Here is an 18,877-nt window from a genome sequence, read left to right as displayed (position 1 = left end):
TTGTTAGATTTATATTTAAATGATACTGTATTTTTAATTTTGGTTTCTGTGTGTTCATTTATACAGTTGGTTTTTATATGTTGAGCTTGTGACTTTGTTGAATTCACTTATTAGTTCTCAGATTTTTTTTTTGTAGATTCTGTGAGATTCCCTGCATAGGTCATTATGTCATCTGCAAATAGCGATGGTTTTATGTCTTCCTTTTCTATGTTTATGCCTTTTATTTCCTTTTTTTTTTTGCCTTATCGCATTGGCTAGAACTTCCAGTATTATGTTGAATCGGAGTAATGAGAGCAGACATCTTTTTCTTGTTCCTCATTTAGTCTTTCACCATTAAGTATATTCCAAACTTTGCTTTGGAGGTTTTTTGTAGATGTTCTTTATCAAGTTGAGGAAACTCTATTTCTGGTTTTCTAAGTGTTTTTATTATGAATGGGTGTTGAATTCTGTTAGATGATTTTTCTGCATCAATTATATGGTTGTGTGATTTTTTTTCTTCTTTAGCCTGATGGATTATATTGATTGATTTACCAGTAGTGAAACAGCCTTGCATCCCTCTTGGTCATGATGTACAATTCTTTTTGTATGTTTTTGAATTCTATTTGCTAATATTTTATTGAGGATTTTTATATCTATATTCATGGTAGATATTGATCTGTAGGTTTCTATTTCTTGGTGCTATCTTGGGTTTTGGTATTAGGTGGAAGACTGTGAACATCTTGAGGGAAGACAGTGATAATGACCACTAAGTCATGGACTTGGGGTATGGGGACATCAGAAAGAATCCAGGGGGGAAAGAGAATCCAAGGAAGGGAAGTGGTGTTGTTTGGCTGGAAATACTATTGCTTGGGTGAGTGTAGGGCAGTGTACCGGAACAGAGTGGTGAGGATGAAATCTGATTGTTATGGATGGAACAGTTACTGTAGTTGGTTTGTGGAGGATTTTAGATAATAATGATGTGGTAGGGCTGGGAATATGTTTACTGTAGGGAAAAAAAAATTAATATAAGAGTGTTAGGGAATGAATACTGGAGACAGATCTTGGACCTGAAGGTGATGTGGACAGACCCTGTGGAAAGATCAGTCTCAAGCAGGAAAGTGACCAGCTCTCTCTCGGACTTCTGGGAAGGAGGAGGGATTGATATGGAAAGCATGGGGTCCTTAGAAGTGATATTAATGTCTGGTCGTGTCTCTCCTTATGCTTTGTTTGGGAGGAAGGGCATATGCCTAAAACCAATGGAATCAGAGATCTGCACAGAAATGGGACCAAGTACCATCTACTGACACTCTCTGATGATGATACATCAGAGCTTCCTTTAGGTCCTTAGGCCAGTTTTTGGTTTTTATCTGTTTGTTTTTTGGTTTGTTTTTAACAGACCAATGATGACCACAGTTAGGACAGATAAGTGTAGAAACTCTTCCTTGATTAAACTTCAAAATTGAGAAGTCATTGGAAGTCCTTCTGGTCAGCTGCTCAGTTCTAGTCCTGTCCAGCATTCATCATGAGAGGGCCTTTGGCTCCATCCTTTGTTGAGCCAGAGAGCCACTGACCATCAGTTTGTAATCAGCAGTTCAGACTTAGTCTTCAGACCACTTCTGCATAATCTCTTCCAAAAAATAGAAAAAAAAAGAATACTCCCTAATTTCTTGTTATGATTCCGATACCAAAGTCAGACAAGGACCAGTTTCCATCCCTAGCAGTCGTTCTCTTCCTCATGCCTTCATGTGCTGGCACTCAGGAAGCTGATTTCTGTTCTTATTGCAGCTGCAGTCGACTCCGCCAGGTTCAGAGCATCCTGACCCAGAGCAGCAAGTCTCAACCCGACGGGATCCTCTGCATCCTAGGTCAGTGCTTTTAACAAGGTGGGACTCAGGGCTGGGGCAACTTGGCTTCTGTTCACAGGAAGATATAATAATAGTATCATCACTGTGAGATAAGCTGTGAGTTAGTATTCTTCTCCCAGCTTTTGTTCCCCTGAGATCTGTTGCTGTTTTAATGAGGTCAGGTGAGATATCAGTGAGCTAGGGGGCCTGTACCACAGAGCAGGCACTTTGTACATGTTATCTCATTTCTCCTCACAGCAACCTTACAGGAAGCAGTGTTGTCCCTTTTTTACAGAGGAGGAAACTGAGACTCTGGGAGATCAAACAGACTTGCTCAGGGCCATAGAGTGGCAGAATTGGGCATTTATTTGTTCTTTAACACTGTTTTTATTATGAAAATACATCATATAATTTAAAAATTAAGACATTACACAAATAATAATGAACAAAATTTTCTAATCATCCCAGTTACCCAGTCCCACTCCCCAGAGATAATATCAACCGTATTTTTTTTTTAACACAAAAGGGAACATTTTATGTATATTGTTGTTAATCTAATTGAAATTTTTTCACTTGATAAGTATATCTTGGAGATTTTTCTATGTCAGGTCAATCTCCTTCTTTATCTCACTTTCATTTACATTCACAGTATTGAGTCATAAAACTTGCTTAGGTCAGGTTGTTTGTCTGTCAACCACCCAATTTCCTTCCCAGAAGCGAACCACTTTCTTGTTTGTCCTTCCTCAGATAGTCTATGCATAATTTTATTTTTTCACTTAATAGCACTTGCATTTAAACTTACGATAGGCAGTGGGCAGAGTGATTAAAAACGTGCACTCGGGAGCCAGGCAGGTTTTGGGTTTGAATCTTGGCTTCATCACTCACTTAGCCAAGAGACATAGTTTATGGTGGGCCTAGAATTCCAGTCAAATGCTGAAACAACACTCACTGGATTCTCTTTCCAGCTGCAGCCATCAAGGATGTGGGGGCTGTCTTTGCCATGAATTTACTTATGAATAAAATCACCTGTTTGTTACTGGACTTATGCTATTATTTCTGTTAGTTAAGGCTCAACCTAGTAAAAATAGGCAGCATAAAATTGATCATGTGGGCTACTTGAATATAGAATACTAAAGGATTGAGGAAAAGGTCAACTTATAAGAATATCACGAGACCATATATATATATGTATACATATATATATATATATATATATTTTTTTTTTTAATGAAAACACAAATGTTGCAGAAATTGATGTTTGAAGTTGGGTGTGAAGATTGAGGTAAAAACTTAATAAACCTTCAGGACAGGGACTTCCCTGGCGGTCCAGTGGTTAAGACTATGTGCTTCTGATGCAGGGGCCGTGGGTTCGATCCCTAGTCAGGGAACTAGGGTCCCACATGCTGCGTGGTGTGGCCAAAAAAAAAAAAAAACAACCTTCAGGACAGCTGAATGTGAAACAGCTGTATGTGAATGTGAAGCAAGAAATCAGTGAGGCACTTGTATGTTTTTAAACAGCTTCTGGGGTTTAGTGAATTCTGCTTTTTTGGGTAATTAGGGTTATCATAGCATCTCATGGTTGGTTGGTTGGTTTAATCTAGCCTTCTAGCCTCGACAGTATCCTTCTGAGCAACTCTGGCTCAACTCCCTCCACTTTGGCATTTTTCATTTAGTTATTATGGTGTAGGAGATGTTCTCACTGAATTTCTGCTAACCTTTTTTTAAAAACAGCTTTATGGTGGTTTAATTCATGTATAGTAAACTGCACAGATTTAAAGTGCACGATGTGATAAGTTTTGACATATGTGAAATCCCTCTTTTGGGGTTTTTCTCATGCTTAGACTGGGGTTATGGATTTTGGAGTGCAAGACCAATGAAGTAACATGCCATTTTCATCACACGATATCAAGGATACATACTAACAACAAGACTTTTCACTGTTTATATTGACTTTGATCACTTGGCTAAGATAATATTTGTCAGGTTCTGCATTATAAAGTACTCTCCCCACCCCTCCTTCCATATTGTCCTCTTTGGAAGGAAGTCACTATGAGCCCACACTTAAGGAGTAGGGATTATGCTCCATTGCCTTGAGGAGGGTAGTGTCTACATAAATTATTTGAAATTCTTCTGCATGGGATATTTGTCTCTTCTCCCCCATTTATTTATTTATTCAATCGTTTGTATGTCTTCATGGAGATTTATTTTATACTTTGAGTTAAAATCCAGTACTACTTCATTTATACCTTAGGTTATAATCTACTACTACTTCAAATTGTTCCAGCTTTGGCTGTTTGGGGCTCTTTCAGTTGGTTCCTACATCCCTCCCTTTGATATATCACCATAAAAGTTATAGTTTGTTTAGTACTTCTGTACTTTCTGACACTATAAGATGCTCCAGTCTTATTTTGTGTATTACCTGCTTCAGTCCTAGAATCAGCCATTTCTCTAAGGAGCCCTGATTTCTTTTATTGGAGAAAGGTATTAGAAACCAAGATCTGGGGACTGGGTATGCTCTTTGCTACTGGGATGTCATTGCTTTTAGGCCCTCTCAGCTGACAAAGTAAGGAAATACATGTGTGTACCTTAAGTGGTGTATATATACACATCTGTATATGTTATGTAACTGTCTCTACTGTATTAAGCTAAACATGAATTCATATTAGTGTTTCTAGCTCTAACCCATTACTACATGGATCATTCTAGCTTCCTTCTCTTGCTTATCTGTAAACTTCCACTCCACCAGTGAGAAACTTGGCACCTACTGTCTACCATCCATTTACTTGTTTAATTCCAGTATGCATATTTAACAGTATCAGATTTGTAGCCCAAAATTCCCCCATGGGAAACAACTTTATTAACTAGAGTATGGTGGTTACATATAGTATCTTTTGCCTTTAATTTTACATGGTCAGTCTTTTTAATGTTAGCAGTTTTTGTGGCAGTTTATGTAGCTGGAATCCTTAGCAGAGGACATGCTGCCCAGTCCACTGGTTATTTTTAACTCTGTAGCCCTTTCTGCTTCAGGCCTTATGTAGGCCAGGTCATTTCTGCTTTTGATTCTTTTTCATCTCTTTCTTCACTGAAGTGTTGGATGGCATAAAAGAGGGCTGTGCTGCTTTGATCTAGCTGAGAAAGTAATCTTCCCATATTTGAAGTCCCCTGCCACAGGTGGTCCCTAAGCCCCTCTGGTCTGAATGCCCATTACTTTTCACTGGTCTGAATAACAACTGGCAGTCCTGTTTCCCAGGCTCCAGCCATATTTCCATTCTTGGAGCTTCTTCTGCCCCAACCCCTTCCTCTTAGCCTCACGTAGCCAGCTGCCTCCTGCCCTTGACATGTCCCTCTTGCCCAGATTCATAGCTCTGGGCCTTCACAGATATCCAGAAACCAGGTAGTATATGTGCCTGTGGCATTGAAAGGCAGTTGTGAAGGCAGTATTTAATTTCCTTTTTATTAGTCTCTGACCCAGCCCTACTAGACTGTAAGACCATTTGTAGGCATGTTTACTACATGCTTCAGCACCCAGCAGAGTGCTAGGCCTTGGGCCTGATAAATATTTGTGAAATGATGGATGTCTGCGGTTTCATTCACTTGTCCTCTTTTTACTTCTTTGAGTTCTTTTCAAACCACCTTAATCCTCCTTTATTTAATTCCACGTGTTTTGGTAAAGGTCTCTTTGAGAAGAGAATACTTTTCTGATGCCTATTCCTATTCTAACTGAAAGTATTAAAAAATTTTAACCAACTATGGCAGGACTTGGACTATATTTTCTGGTTCCTTCTATCCTCAAGAATTGCTTTTGATTAAAGTAACAGCTTCTATGTTCTGTGATGTTTGACTGTCTCAACTATATAGATCTTGAATCCATGTAAGAGTGCTTGATGCTGAGGCCTGCTTCTTTGAGTTGTTTAGTTTGGCTTCTGGCACAAAACTGGTCTGAGGTGCTGCCTTTAACTTAACCACTAGGGTTTTGCTGAGCAGGGGCAAACTATTGGGACTCATATGCTCCCCGTAGTACAGTACAGCTGATCAGAGCCTTTTTTGCCTTGCAGGAATTGATAGCAGGTACAATGAAGGCTGCAGAGAGCTGGCAAATTATCTTCTGTTTGGTTTGTACAATCAGAATACCAGTGATTTTGAGAAAACAGGGTTTTCTGAAGAAGTTCTAGATGGTAAGTATATATTGGTGAACTCTGTGTGAGAGAGGAGTAAGTGATTTAGTACTTTGGATTCTTATTTCATGGCCTTTTTATGGAAAAATATGATCAAATTTAAAATAGCCTGAAGATCCAGTAAATTTTTGCTTTTTTTATTAATGAAAAACGACATTTCTTCTTTGCTGATACGTTAAGTAATATGCTCTGTCGGTTACGTGCTGGATTATAAGAGACTAGTGACAAGTAGTTTTCAGAGTATGTTTACTAGATAAATAGGTTTTAGAGGAAAAAAGTAAACATCAGTGTTTGGCTTTATATCTTCTTGGCAAGGTACTAGTTTTCCTCTGAATTTTCCATTGCCTCTACATGCTGGGAGGTTCACATTATGTGCCTTTGTCCTATGAAAGCACTTTCAGCTGTGAGTCAAGGATAAGCCTGCAGGCTACTCCTGCAAGGAGGACTTCATGTGGATCTTCAGCTTAGGAACAAAGGCTCTTTGTCCCGCTCTGTCTTTGGGAATTGTTTTCTGTGAGCTGTAATTTATGACGATGCCTCTGACTACAATGCAGACTTTCTGCTTACATTCCCCTTTCCTCGGCTCTGAGACACTCACCCTGTGTTCATGCTGCTATGGGGTGATGCCCAGGAGCTATCTCTGATATCACATACTTAGCATTATGACTTGTCTGCCAGGTGGATCAGGAGACACAGGAATAGACAAATCAAAATGGATGAGAGACAGCTCTTGTGAAGCAGCTGGGGGACGTGTGAAAGCAAACATCTGATGTTGAAATAATCTTGCTGTGGATCTAATACAGTGATTCTCAACTGGGGGCAGTTTTATCTCCCAGGGGACATTTGGCAATATCTGAAGACGCTTTTGATTGTCACAACTGGGCAGAGTGGATAGAGGCTAGAGATGCTACTAAACATCCTACAACGCATACACGGGACAGCTCCCCACAACAAAGAATGATCTGGTCTAAACTGTCAGTAGTGCTGAAGGTGAAGAACCCTGGCCTAGTGTATGTGAAAATTCTTCTGTAGTAAAGTCCTTAATAGTATCTATCCTTATAGATTGGTGAAAGATTTTCTTTTTATTAGGAAGTGCAGAAAACAGGGTGAAATTATTCCTTCTGTTAATTTTTTTTTCAATTCAAATTTAGTTTCAGATTTTGATTTTAAAAAATGCTTTCTTACACTGTAAAACATATACTGGTTTGGAAAGAATTCATCTTGGCAGCTCATTTAGACAGTTACAAAAAGGCAGATACTTGTACCAACCACACATTTCACTGCAGTCAAGGTTGCTAAGGACATTGCAGTACTGAAATTAAGGAAGTAGTTTAAATCCTCAAAGGTGCTCCTTTTTGCTTATCTTTGTCTTTATCCTGTCACCTAGCACAATGCGTGCTTATAAAGTAAGCGTTTTCTTCCAAATTAATAAATTCATTTTTAAATCCAAGTAGCTGGAAAGCTGAGTTCACCAGATTTATCTTCTACATTACAATCCCTAATTATCTGAGAGAAAAAGAGGCAAACACGAAGGATTTACTTTAAAAAGAAACTTTTAAAATAGTTTACGTGCTCTTATGCTTTCTTTTACCTGACTGTGTACTCTGTTAAAATTTATTTGTAGTGATGATATCAGTCTTGTGAGATCCTTAGCATGCTTCATTAGGTTTAGTAGCTGTTGCATTATTTCTTTTACTGGATCCTAATTCTTTGCAGTATGTTACACATTAGTATAGAGTACAGTGTATACAGGAAGCCCTCAGTGACATCAAACTCTCACTATTGAGCAGGTGACCTACAGGTGATTCAGGGTGGGTCTCCCAGCAGAATGAGACGGGGCTTCTTTCTCATCCCTTGCTACCTTTTAACTCCAGCACTTAGCTGAGAGTCAGCAGTGAAGAGCCTGCTCCATACTGTGTTGCCTAGAACACCTAGGGTCTGACCAGGTGTGGAGCTCAGAGTGGCTTAAAAGGCCACCATCATGGAGCTTTATTTCATGAGGCCACCCAGCTGTGCAGTCAGCTGAGATCAGTATTCACTGGGCTTATGTTTTTGTAGATTATGGTCTGTCACACTGTGTTACTGTGTTGGCATTGCCCTAAGCCTGCTGCATCAGTTGCTTCCTGCCCCCACGCTCCTCTCTCACTTCCAGCCATCTCCTCTACCCCCTTCCCTAGTGTCATCTTGTTAGAAAGAGGCCTAATGACTCTGGTTTCTGAGGAGCCGTAGAATGGAGCCTCTGCTTTTCTTCTGGAAGTGTGACTACTTTCTTTCTCAGTGTTCAAACTGTTTTAATATTCCTGCCCCGTTCCATGGCTTGTTTGTTAGTTTACTTGGTTTTATTTGCACCTTTGGGATTGCTTTATTTATTTGACCCACCAACATCGATGGTTATTCCCTAAATCTGTGAGCTTCTGATCACTTGCCTCTACTTCCTTCCTCCCAGCCTTTCCTGTGTACAGAGTTTACATCTGTATACAATAACCCTTACCAGGTTGCAAGGAAAGGGGTATCCTCGGGCCCACGATTTGCCTTGAGCCAGATGAGCCAGCAGCCAAGAGCTTTATAGACTGATGTCTGCAGGAGAACCAGTCACTGGCCATATTTGGTGCTGTTTTCCTGCCTCAGTGGCTTTTACCTGTAGAGTTTCCATTTACTATCTATCTCCACAGCGAAGTACACAGTTGAGTTTGGTACACCAAATTTTGCTGTGTTGAACTTTGTGAAACTCCCTGAAGGCTGTTCTTTTGACTTATTCTACCATAACCAGAGGGCCACAGTAGTGGAAGCATAGCATGGGGATGAGGAAATGCTTGCTGTCCACACTTGAGTGTTCTACAGTCACTTTGAAGCACGTTGCCTAATTAAAGAATTTTCAGTTTAGAGTTTTGTTACATTGTTTCTGTAGTTTTAATGGTTTTACTGATTATGTGGGCAGAAGATGTCTAAAGGAAATGCTTTTGACAATCTTGTGTTTTAATTTTGTTTTTCTTACAGATGTGATTATATTGATTAAATCAGATAGTGTCCACCTGTACTGTAATCCTATAAATTATCGCTATCTTTTACCCTATGTGGCACATTGGAGAAATCTGCATTTCCACTGCATGACTGAAAATGAGGTGAGGAGAAACGATAAAATAGGCGCTTAGAGACACTCTAAGGATATTCGTTCAGGAAAATGTATTGATAGAATGGGAACAGGAGGTCCTTAAAGAAATCAAATTGGGGAGTTCCCTGGTGGTCCAGTGGTTAGGACTCCAAGCTTCCGCTGCAGGGGGCATGGGTTTGATCCCTGGTTGTGGAACTAAGATCCCACATGCCACGCGACATGGCCCCCCCAAAAAAAAAAATTCGTGAAATGTGGTTACACAAAAAAGGTTATTTGTTTTAGTGCAACTTTTCATATTTCATTATGAGGCTACCCTAGCAATAAATTATATGCCTGAAAGAGACAAAAAGGACTATTAAAATTGGGACCTAATAGTGGACTTGTGAACCTGCCTTCCTGCCCTGCTTCTTTATCCCCGGCCTGGGTCCATTCTCTCGGGCCTAGGAACTGCCCCAGGAGAATTTGATAAGCTCTGTGACATTTCCATGTTTGGATTTCTTGGTATTTGTTTCTATTTCCCTTTAGACCCTTTTCAAAGATTTGGCTAGAAATCAAATTGGGACTTGAGATTTAGGATTTCGTGGAAATTGTGACCCAGTGTAGGTCCAGAACCCTTCTTTCCATATGAGCATTTGGGGGACTTTTGAGGACAAGTTTTATCTCTTGCATTTAGGTCTCTGATCCATTTTGAGTTGATTTTTGTGTGTGGTGTAAGGTAAGGGATTGACATGTTTCTGACCAGCAAACACTAAAACTTGCCTTTAAAAATACCCTCTTTATGGGAATTCCCTAGCATTCCAGTGGTTAGGACTCTGTGCTTTTACTGCCGAGGAAGTGGGTTCAGTCCCTGGTCAGGGAACTAAGATCCCGCAAGCCACGCAATGCGGCCAAGAAAAACAAAACAAAACAAAAGCAAACAAAAAAACCCTCTTGGGACATTTGGGACAACTAATAAAAATGCACAGAAAATATGGGATTTTGTTTGATGTCTCATTAGAGCCTGTTTCCTTTCTATTTCCTTCTTTAGTATGAAGATGAGGAAGCTGCAGAAGAATTTAAAATTGCCAGTTTTGTGGACATGGTTCGAGACTGTAGTAGAATTGGCATTCCTTACAGCTCCCAAGGTGCGTATCTGACAGTCAGCCATTTTAGAACCTTGCTGGGATGGTGTGTGAATCGAATGTCCTTACTTCTCCATTCAGTGGAGGCATTCAGCTGGGAAACCTGTTGATCTGTTTTCACTAAAGGCAGAGAGGATCAAGCAGAATGAAATTTGGGAACTTTCCTATGCAAGCTTGTGTTCATAACTGAAGTTTATGCAGCAACACAGCATGCTACCAGCAGCAGTCAGAAGAACTGATAAAGGATTTACCACAGTTGCCGTCTATGCTATACCACTTATTATACTTGAAGTGTAGATGTGGGGCCTCTTGCTAATAAGAAATAGTAATTTGGGTAGCTGTTAAAAATATGCTGACAGTGAGACTCAAAAATAATGTGTAGGGGACTTCCCTGGTGGTCCAGTGGTTAAGACTCTGTGCTGCCAGTGCAGGGGGCACAGGTTCGATCCCTGGTCTGGGAACTAAGATCCCACATGCCAACACGGCATGGCCGAAAAAAAAAAGTGTGAAAACAGAGGGAAAAAATCAACAAGCTTAGCAGTGCTTGTATCTTATTTATAAAAAAAAAAAAACAACTTTGCACATTGAAGCTTGTTGTTATAGGAAAAGAAAAATTTTGATTTGGTAATTTTCCCTTGAGGAAGTTGGTTAGCTGTGTTTCTTAAGGGAAAGGAGCCAAGTTTTGGTCTGTTAATAAATATATCCACTTAGTGATACAAGTCAGATGTAGTAGGCCACTATTTATTTATTTATTTACTTATTTACTTACTTAGGAAACCAGAATGTGAAAAAATACTGTAGAGAAATCTGAATTTTTGTAACTTGTTTGTGTATCTGGTTCAGTTTTATTTTGCTTGATGAGGCTGTGGTGAACTTGTGAGAAATGATGTCTAATGACCACATTAGATCAGGTTTAGACTGCTGTATCCAGGACGGTATTTGATACATGTTGTACTTGATTCCTCTAGGTCACTTGCAGATATTTGATATGTTTGTAGTGGAGAAATGGCCAATTGTACAGGCCTTTGCACTTGAGGGCATTGGAGGGGATGGATTTTTTACCATGAAATACGAGGTACGTATGAAAAACAGTGTGCCTGGTTTTTGTCTACCACTGGGCTGTGTTTATGAAGGCCCACAATGTGGGTGTTCATTATAACACTCTGAAAAGCTGGCAGTGACTGCAAAGGGCATGGAGCAAGTTAAAAGACTTGAAATGGAAAATAGTTGCTATTTAAGGCTAGTCCCCAAACTGAGGTCCTGTGCCCTTTATTCTTGGAGTTCCTCTCTGTCCTCCTTCCTCTTCTTTCCCCATTCTAAGTTCACTGTAGCACCCTAAGCTGACTCCTCTTATAGCTTTTATCGTCCTATGTCACCCACATTTGTCACACCCACTCACGCATTCACCCACCCCTGGTCTCTGGATTAGAAGCTCCTTGAGAACAAAAGCATTCTTGTTGTTTGTAGCTCAGAAGTTCGTATAATTTAACTGTTCAAGAGCAATGAAAGGAGCAATGAGAATTTTGTATAAGTACTGTGTACTAGAGGAATAAAAGGATTAGCTTTTATGGTAAGAACAGTATCTTTTATTTCAGTATTCTTTGCATCTAGAAGATGACCAGTAAATATTTGTTAAGTGAATTAATGAATGAGACTGGGAGAGGGGATCACCCAGGGTACATATTAGGGAGGATGACCTGGTATCCACATGCCTCCATAGGATCCCCAATGAAATGACCTGCCCCCAGTACAGGAAACCAGGGAGAAGGAACATTGACATGCTAGAAATGGGGACATACTCGTAGGGATAGAAGTAAGTGGGACCTTTGGAAGCAAGGCCCAGGGCTAATTCCTACCCCCTTCTGAGAAGTAGCAGTGTCCCTAAGAAATGTTTGGAGGCTCACCTGACAAACCCTGTAATGTAGAGGAACATGGGCTGTAGGGATGAAGAGACACACACCACATCAGCCCTACTTTTCTTGCTCCAAACCAGTTTTCTCACATTGACCACAGGTAGCAGAACATCAACAGGGCTGTGGGAGCTGCCCCTGGTAGCATCTAATGCTCTCTAATTTAGAAGAAGAGGGGCTTGAAAGGAGGCAAGCCATAGGAGGTAGAGAGGAAGCTTAAAATTTTTAGTGATAATGGTAATGTTTATTTTTAATTAATTGTATAAACTAGGCATTTATACTGTCTCGTATACTCCAGGCACTGTTCTAAGCATTTTGCATGAATTAACTTTAATTCTTACAATAATCCTCTGAAGTAGGTACTGTTACCATCCCTATTTTATGGAAAGTTTAAATGAATTTCCCAAAGTCACAGAGCTAGTAACCTGTGAGTGGCAGGGCTAGGGCCCAGTCAAGAGAGTCTGGCTTCAGAGCCTGTGCTCCTAACCCCTGGGCTGCCACTAGATTAGCATTAGAAAGCAGTGCACTAGGAGGCTGTACAATTCATGCAGCTCAAATGGGGCAGGCCTCTGGCTTCTGCCTTAAGGTGCATCACACCATGAAGTCAAATCCAGGTAATGTAGATTTTTCCTGTAGGGTGGTGTTTTTAGGGGATGGGATGGGCAGTGAGGAGGAAACAGCACACATCATATTTTAAGAGTTATTACTATAAGTCTTCTCTCCAGATCCCTTTCTTCAGATCCTGCCCTTCTCTGTAGCCACTAATTTTCATTCTCTCAGATACTTTCCTTTCGTCTCCATCTCATTTCCCTTGACGTCACTTCTCTTCCTTACCCTGTCCTTCCTGGTCGTTTAAGGTATGGAGCAGTTTGGCCTACTGATCAGCTCTGCCATTATACTGTACTCCTCTCTGATTCACATATTAAAGGCCTGATAACTGCCTGAGCCAGAAAAGTTCTTGCCTCCTTTGAAAGCTAGGAGGAGAACTACAGATACTTACAACTTAATTTTTTAAACTTTTTTACTGTATGCTCATACCCAGAAGAAAATCCTTAATTCAGAGGATGTTTTTATCCCTGATGTGGTAGGTGCCAGCATGAGAAAGGAAGCCAGACCCACACAGCATTTACGTGGTACTTAGGCTGAGCCAAACTAAGTTATGGATATAGGGAACTTTTTCTTCCTGGAAGCAGTACAGGGAAGTTCCTCTTCTAGGGCTTTCCCTGCCTCCAACTTCCTTCTTCTTACTCTCCAGCTGCTGGAACTGTATGACCTGGTAATGTAAATTTACATTAACCAGCTCCCCAAGGGGAGGATTCTAAAATAATCCTCTGAATAATGAGAATAACTACAGAGTAAACATTCATTCACCTTTTTATGGACAAACATAAGATTTTTGTACTGAAAGGTGGGATAAACCCTATGAAAAAATTCAAAAGGTAAGAAAGAGACCATAGCATATTAGATGCAGGAATAGATCAGCATGCTTTTAAAAAATATTTTCGCCAGGAAATAAAATAAAAATTGAGAAAAATATCTCTTTGTACTTTTTCAGAATGCAGTTTGTAAAAAGAGAAATGAGATATGGTAGGTAGAGCAAGCAGAATTAAAAAGGGAGATGGATGACATGAGGAAATATTGTTATAAGTCTCAAAATTCATTAGTAGAATTAAGATTTGAATTTCAAAATAGAAATCAGGGAGATTGGCCAAATGGCAGAGTAGAAAGATCCTGAGCCCACCTCCTCTCACAAGCACACCAAAATCAGAATTATTTGCAGAACAACCATCGATGAAAAAAGACCACAACCTACCAGAAAAGACCTTCTACAACTAAAGACATAAGGAACAAACCACAACAAGACAGGTAGGAAGGGCGGACTTGCGATATAGTCAGGTCCTTTTCCCCCAGGTGGGTGACCCACAACTGGAGGATAATTACATTGCAGAGGTTCTCCCACAGCAGTGAGAGTTCTGAGCCCCACATCGGGCTCCCCAGCCTGGGGGCCCTGCACTGGGAAGATGAGCTCCCAGAACATTTGACTTTTAAGGCCAGCAGGGCTTAATATCAGGAGTCCCACGGGACTGGGGGAAACAGAGACTTCATTCTTAAAGGGCGTGCACAAAATATCACATGCCCTGGGACTCAGGGCGAAAGCAGTAATTTGATAGGACCCCGGGCCAGACTTACCTGCTGGTCTTGGGGAGTCTCCCAGAGAGGCAAGAGGCGACTGCAGCTCACCCTGGGGACATAGACGCTGATGGCAGCCATTCCTTGGGAGCTCCCTTCTATCACGTGGACACTGATGCTAGTGGTCGCCATTGTGGAATCCTCCCTCTAGCTCATTAGCACCAAGACCTGGCTTCAGTAGTAGCCTGTAGGGGCCAGTGCTGGGATGCCTCAAGCCAAACTAGGCAGGGGAACAGCCCCACCCATCAGCAGGCAGGCTGCCTGAAGACTTCCTGAACCCACAGCCGCCTCTAGACATGGTCCTGCCCACCAGAGGCTCAGGACCCAGCTCCACCTACCAGTGGGAAGGCACCAGTCCCAGAATGCTCTGGGCCCCAGCCCTGCCCTCCAGGAAGCCTGCTGCGGCCTTTAGACCAGTCTCACCAACCAAGGGGCAGACACCAGCTGCAAGAAAACCAGACTCCCACAGCCTGTGAATCCAGCCTGCCCAAAGCAGGCCAGACCCTGCCCTGAGACCACTTTGGCCCCGGCCCCCTGCCCACTAGCAGCCAAATACAAGCTTCAGGACACCCTGGACCCCAAACCCAACTGTGTCAGGACCCCCCCGACACACACACACACACACCAGTGATCTACACCTGGGATCCCTAGGCCTAGAAACCAGACTCCAGGACCCAGGTCTGCCTGCCAGTAGTCTGGTACTAACTCCAGGACCTGGCTTCACCCACCAGTGGACAGGCAACAACCCTGGAGTCTTCTGGACCCTGACTCTACCTACCAGTGAGCCAGCACTAGTTCTGGGGCTCCCTGAGGTTTTCCAGCCCCACCAACCAGCAGCCGGCAGCCTCTGCACAAGGCAGGGCCTGGCAACCAACTGGACCAGGCGCCAACAAAGCCTACCACATCACCCAAATAGCCCTCTACAAAAGAAGGACCCACACAGCCCTCATGGGAGAACCCCTAGAGCACATACCTTGGGGGACAAGAGGGGAGTGCACTGCCAGGATGCATAGGATGTCTCCTACAGAAGACCACTTCTCCAAAGTTGGGAAACATAATTAACCTACCAGATAAATAAAAATACAAACAGCAACTTAGGCAAAATGAGGTGACAGAGGAACACGTTCCAGTCAAAGGAATAAGATAGAACCCCAGAAGATGAATTAAGTGAAGTGAAAAAGGCAATCTTCCCAAGAAAGAGTGCAGGGTAATGATCATAAAGATGATCAAAGAATGTGGGTGGGGCTTCCCTGGTGGCTCAGTGGTTAAGAATCCTCCTGCCAATGCAGGGGACACGGGTTTGATCCCTGGTCCAGGAAGATCCCACATGCCGCGGAGCATCTAAGCCCGTGGGCCACAACTACTGAGCCTGTGCTCTAGAGCCCGCGAGCCACAACTACTGAAGCCCGCATGCCACAACTGCTGAAGCCCGCACACCTAGAGCCCGTGCTCCTCAACAAGAGAAGCCACCGCAATGAGAAGCCTGCGCACCGCAACGAAGAGTAGCCCCCACTCGCCACAACTAAAGAAAGCCCGCGCGCGGCAACGAAGACCCAACACAGCCAAAAAAATAAATTAAATTAAAAAAAAAAAAAGAATGGGGGTGAAAAATGGATGCACAGAGCGAGAAATTAGAAGTTTTTAACAAAGAGTTAGAAAATATAAAGAACAGCCAGAGATGAAGAATACAATAACGGAAATGAAAAATACATTAGAAGGAATCATCAGTATATTAAGTGATACAGAAAACTGAATCAGCAAGCTGGAAGACAAAGTAGTGGAAATCACTGATGCTGAACAGAAAAAAGAATGAAGTGACAGTTTAAGAGACCTCTGGGACAACATCAAGCGCACTAATATTTGCATTATAGGGGTCTTAGAAGGAGAAGAGAGAGAGAAAGGTGCTAAGAACATACTTGAAGACATAATAGCTGAAAACTTCCCTAACCTGGAATAGGTTACAGTTATCCACATCCAGGAAATGCAGAGTCCCATACAGGATTAACCCAAAGAGGAACACACCAAGACACATTATAATTAAAATGGCAAAAATTAAAGAGAATATTAAAAGTGGCAAGACAAAAGGAACAAATAACATACAAGGGAACTCCCATAAAGCTGTGAGCTGATTTTTCAGCAGAAACTCTGCAGGCCAGAAGGGAGTGCCGTGATAAATTTAAAGTGACGAAAGGGAAAAACCTACAAGCACAAATACACTACTCAGTAAGGCTCTCATGCATATTTGTTGGTGAGAGCAAACACTTTATAGACAAGCAAAAGCTAAAAGAGTTCACCACCAAACCAGCTTTACAACCAATGTTAAAGAACTTCTCTAGGTGAAAAAGAAAAGGCCACAACTAGAAACATGAAAATTATGAAATGAAAAAGCTCATCAGTAAAGGAAAACATACAGTAAAGATAGGAAATCATCCATGCACAAACCTAGTAGAAAGCTGAAAAGACAAAAGTAGTAAAATCCACAATATCCAGAAATATACACAGTAAGCACTTAAGGGATACACAGAAGAATTAGATGTAAAATGTGATGTTGTTTTGCCGAAAGCCTGCTTTCGGTTTTAACGTTTGTTGGATTCGCTGGCAAAATAACCACTTGTTTCACACAAATAAACAGCTTTAATCCTTTAATGAAAGATGACTTAGCTTAATTTTAATATGCAATCATTAGAAGGAAAGGAATAAGAATATTAGAGAAACATAACACGGTATATATACATCACAGAATTGGGCCGACACCTACTTCCAGATCCAAACAGCAGCTGGGAAGTCCTGAGTAACAGCAGTCTGGAGCCCCAGTTGGGAAAGGTCCCGGGCGGTGCGTCCACCCCATGGGTGAGACTTCAGATCAGAGTTCCAGGGGCTTCCATTTGTAATTTCAGGCCACAAACTGATATCAGTTTGTGTGCCAAAATGCAGCTCTGGATTTACTTTAGCAATGCTGTTTGTTTCACCATGTGGGTCACAAGATTTTCCAGACCCCAGGGGACTGGCCAGGTCCCAGGGCTCAAGAAATTCCAAGACCCACTCCCTTTCTTTTTTTTTTTTTTTTTTTTGTTTTAATTCTTGGTTTTTTCGGCACGTACTTTAATTTTATTTATTTATTTATTTATTTTTGGGTGTGTTGGGTCTTCATTTCTGTGCAAGGGCTTTCTTTAGTTGCGGCAAGCGGGGGCCACTCTTCATCGCGGTGCGCGGGCCTCTCACTGTCGCGGCCTCTTGTTGCGGAGCACAGGCTCCAGACGCGCAGGCTCAGTAGTTGTGGCTCACGGGCCCAGTTGTTCCGCGGCATGTAGGATCTTCCCAGACCAGGGCTCGAACCTGTGTCCCCTGCATTGGCAGGCAGATTCTCAACCACTGCGCCACCAGGGAAGCCCTCCCTTTCTTATTGTGAGTGCTGCTTGCCTTGCTAGCAGCAATTGTTAGGTGTGCAAACAAGCGTGCAGTCCAGGCTGGGTCACGGGTCAGTCAGAGGCCTGCTTCTGCATCTGAAGCCTGAACAAGACTACTTTATTAATTTTCCCAACAGATACCAAAAACAGTCATAGTGAGGGGAGGAGAGTACAAACTGTGGGATTGTTAAAATGCATTTGAAATTAAGAGATCAACAACTTAAAACAATCAAGTATGTGAATAGATTGCTATATAAAAACCTCATGGTAACCACAAACTAAAAGTCTGTAATGCATATACACAAAAAAGAAAAATCCAAACATAACACTAAAGATAGTCACCAAGTCACAAGAGAACAAAAGAAGAAAAAGGGGAAAAAAGACCTACAAACGCAATCCCAAAACAATTAACAAAATGGCAATAAGAACATACATACCAATAATTACCTTAAATGTAAATGGACTGACTGCTCCAATCAGAAGACAGAGAGTAGCTGAAAGGATACAAAAACAAGACCTTTATATATGCTGCCTACAAGAGGCTTCACTTCAGGTCTAAAGACACACACAGACTGAAAGTGAGGGGATGGATAAAGGTATTCCATGCAAATGGAAATTAACAGAAAGCCAGGGTAGCAATACTTATATCAGACAAAATAGACCCTAAAATAAAGGCTGTTATAAGAGACAAAGAAGGACACTACATAATAATCAAGGAATCAATCCAAGGAGAAGATATAACAACTATATACGCACCCAACATAGGAGCACCTAAATACATAAAGCAAATATTAATGGACATAAAGGGAGAAATCAACAGTAACACAATAATAGCAGAGGACTTTAACACCCCGCTTACATCAATGGACAGATCATCCAGACAGAAAATCAATAAGGAAGCACTGGCCTTAAATGACACATTAGACCAAATAGACTTAATGGATATAGAGCATTCCATCCAAAAGCAGCAGAATACACATTCTTTTCAAGTGCCCATGGAACATTCTCCAGGATAGGTCACATACTAGGCCACAAAACAAGCCTTGGTAAATTTAAGAAAATTGAAATCATATCAAGCATCTTTTCCAACCACAACACTGACTAGAAACCAACTACAAGGAAAAAAACTGCAAAAACCA

At 41.5% G+C, this 18,877-nt stretch overlaps 1 protein-coding gene across 5 annotated transcripts in view; it reads left to right on the top strand.

The window, feature by feature from the left end:
* DNAAF9 (dynein axonemal assembly factor 9) overlaps positions 1-18,877 on the top strand; it is a 147,978-nt gene that overhangs the window by 21,796 nt on the left and 107,305 nt on the right. For 4 of the 5 annotated variants that reach the window (XM_061208325.1, XM_061208328.1, XM_061208324.1 and 1 more), the window contains exons 2-6: positions 1,765-1,844; positions 5,879-5,998; positions 8,996-9,120; positions 10,138-10,234; positions 11,200-11,306. In XM_061208325.1, the coding sequence (XP_061064308.1) occupies positions 1,765-1,844; positions 5,879-5,998; positions 8,996-9,120; positions 10,138-10,234; positions 11,200-11,306 (529 nt within the window). The remainder of the gene's footprint in view (positions 1-1,764; positions 1,845-5,878; positions 5,999-8,995; positions 9,121-10,137; positions 10,235-11,199; positions 11,307-18,877) is intronic. The other variant, XM_061208327.1, reaches the window with a different exon arrangement.

Source organism: Eubalaena glacialis, chromosome 13, assembly GCF_028564815.1.
Source record: "Eubalaena glacialis isolate mEubGla1 chromosome 13, mEubGla1.1.hap2.+ XY, whole genome shotgun sequence".
Taxonomy (NCBI): Eukaryota; Metazoa; Chordata; class Mammalia; order Artiodactyla; family Balaenidae; genus Eubalaena; species Eubalaena glacialis.
Note: the sequence above shows the minus strand (reverse complement) of the source record. Positions and strands in the feature narration are given on the sequence as shown.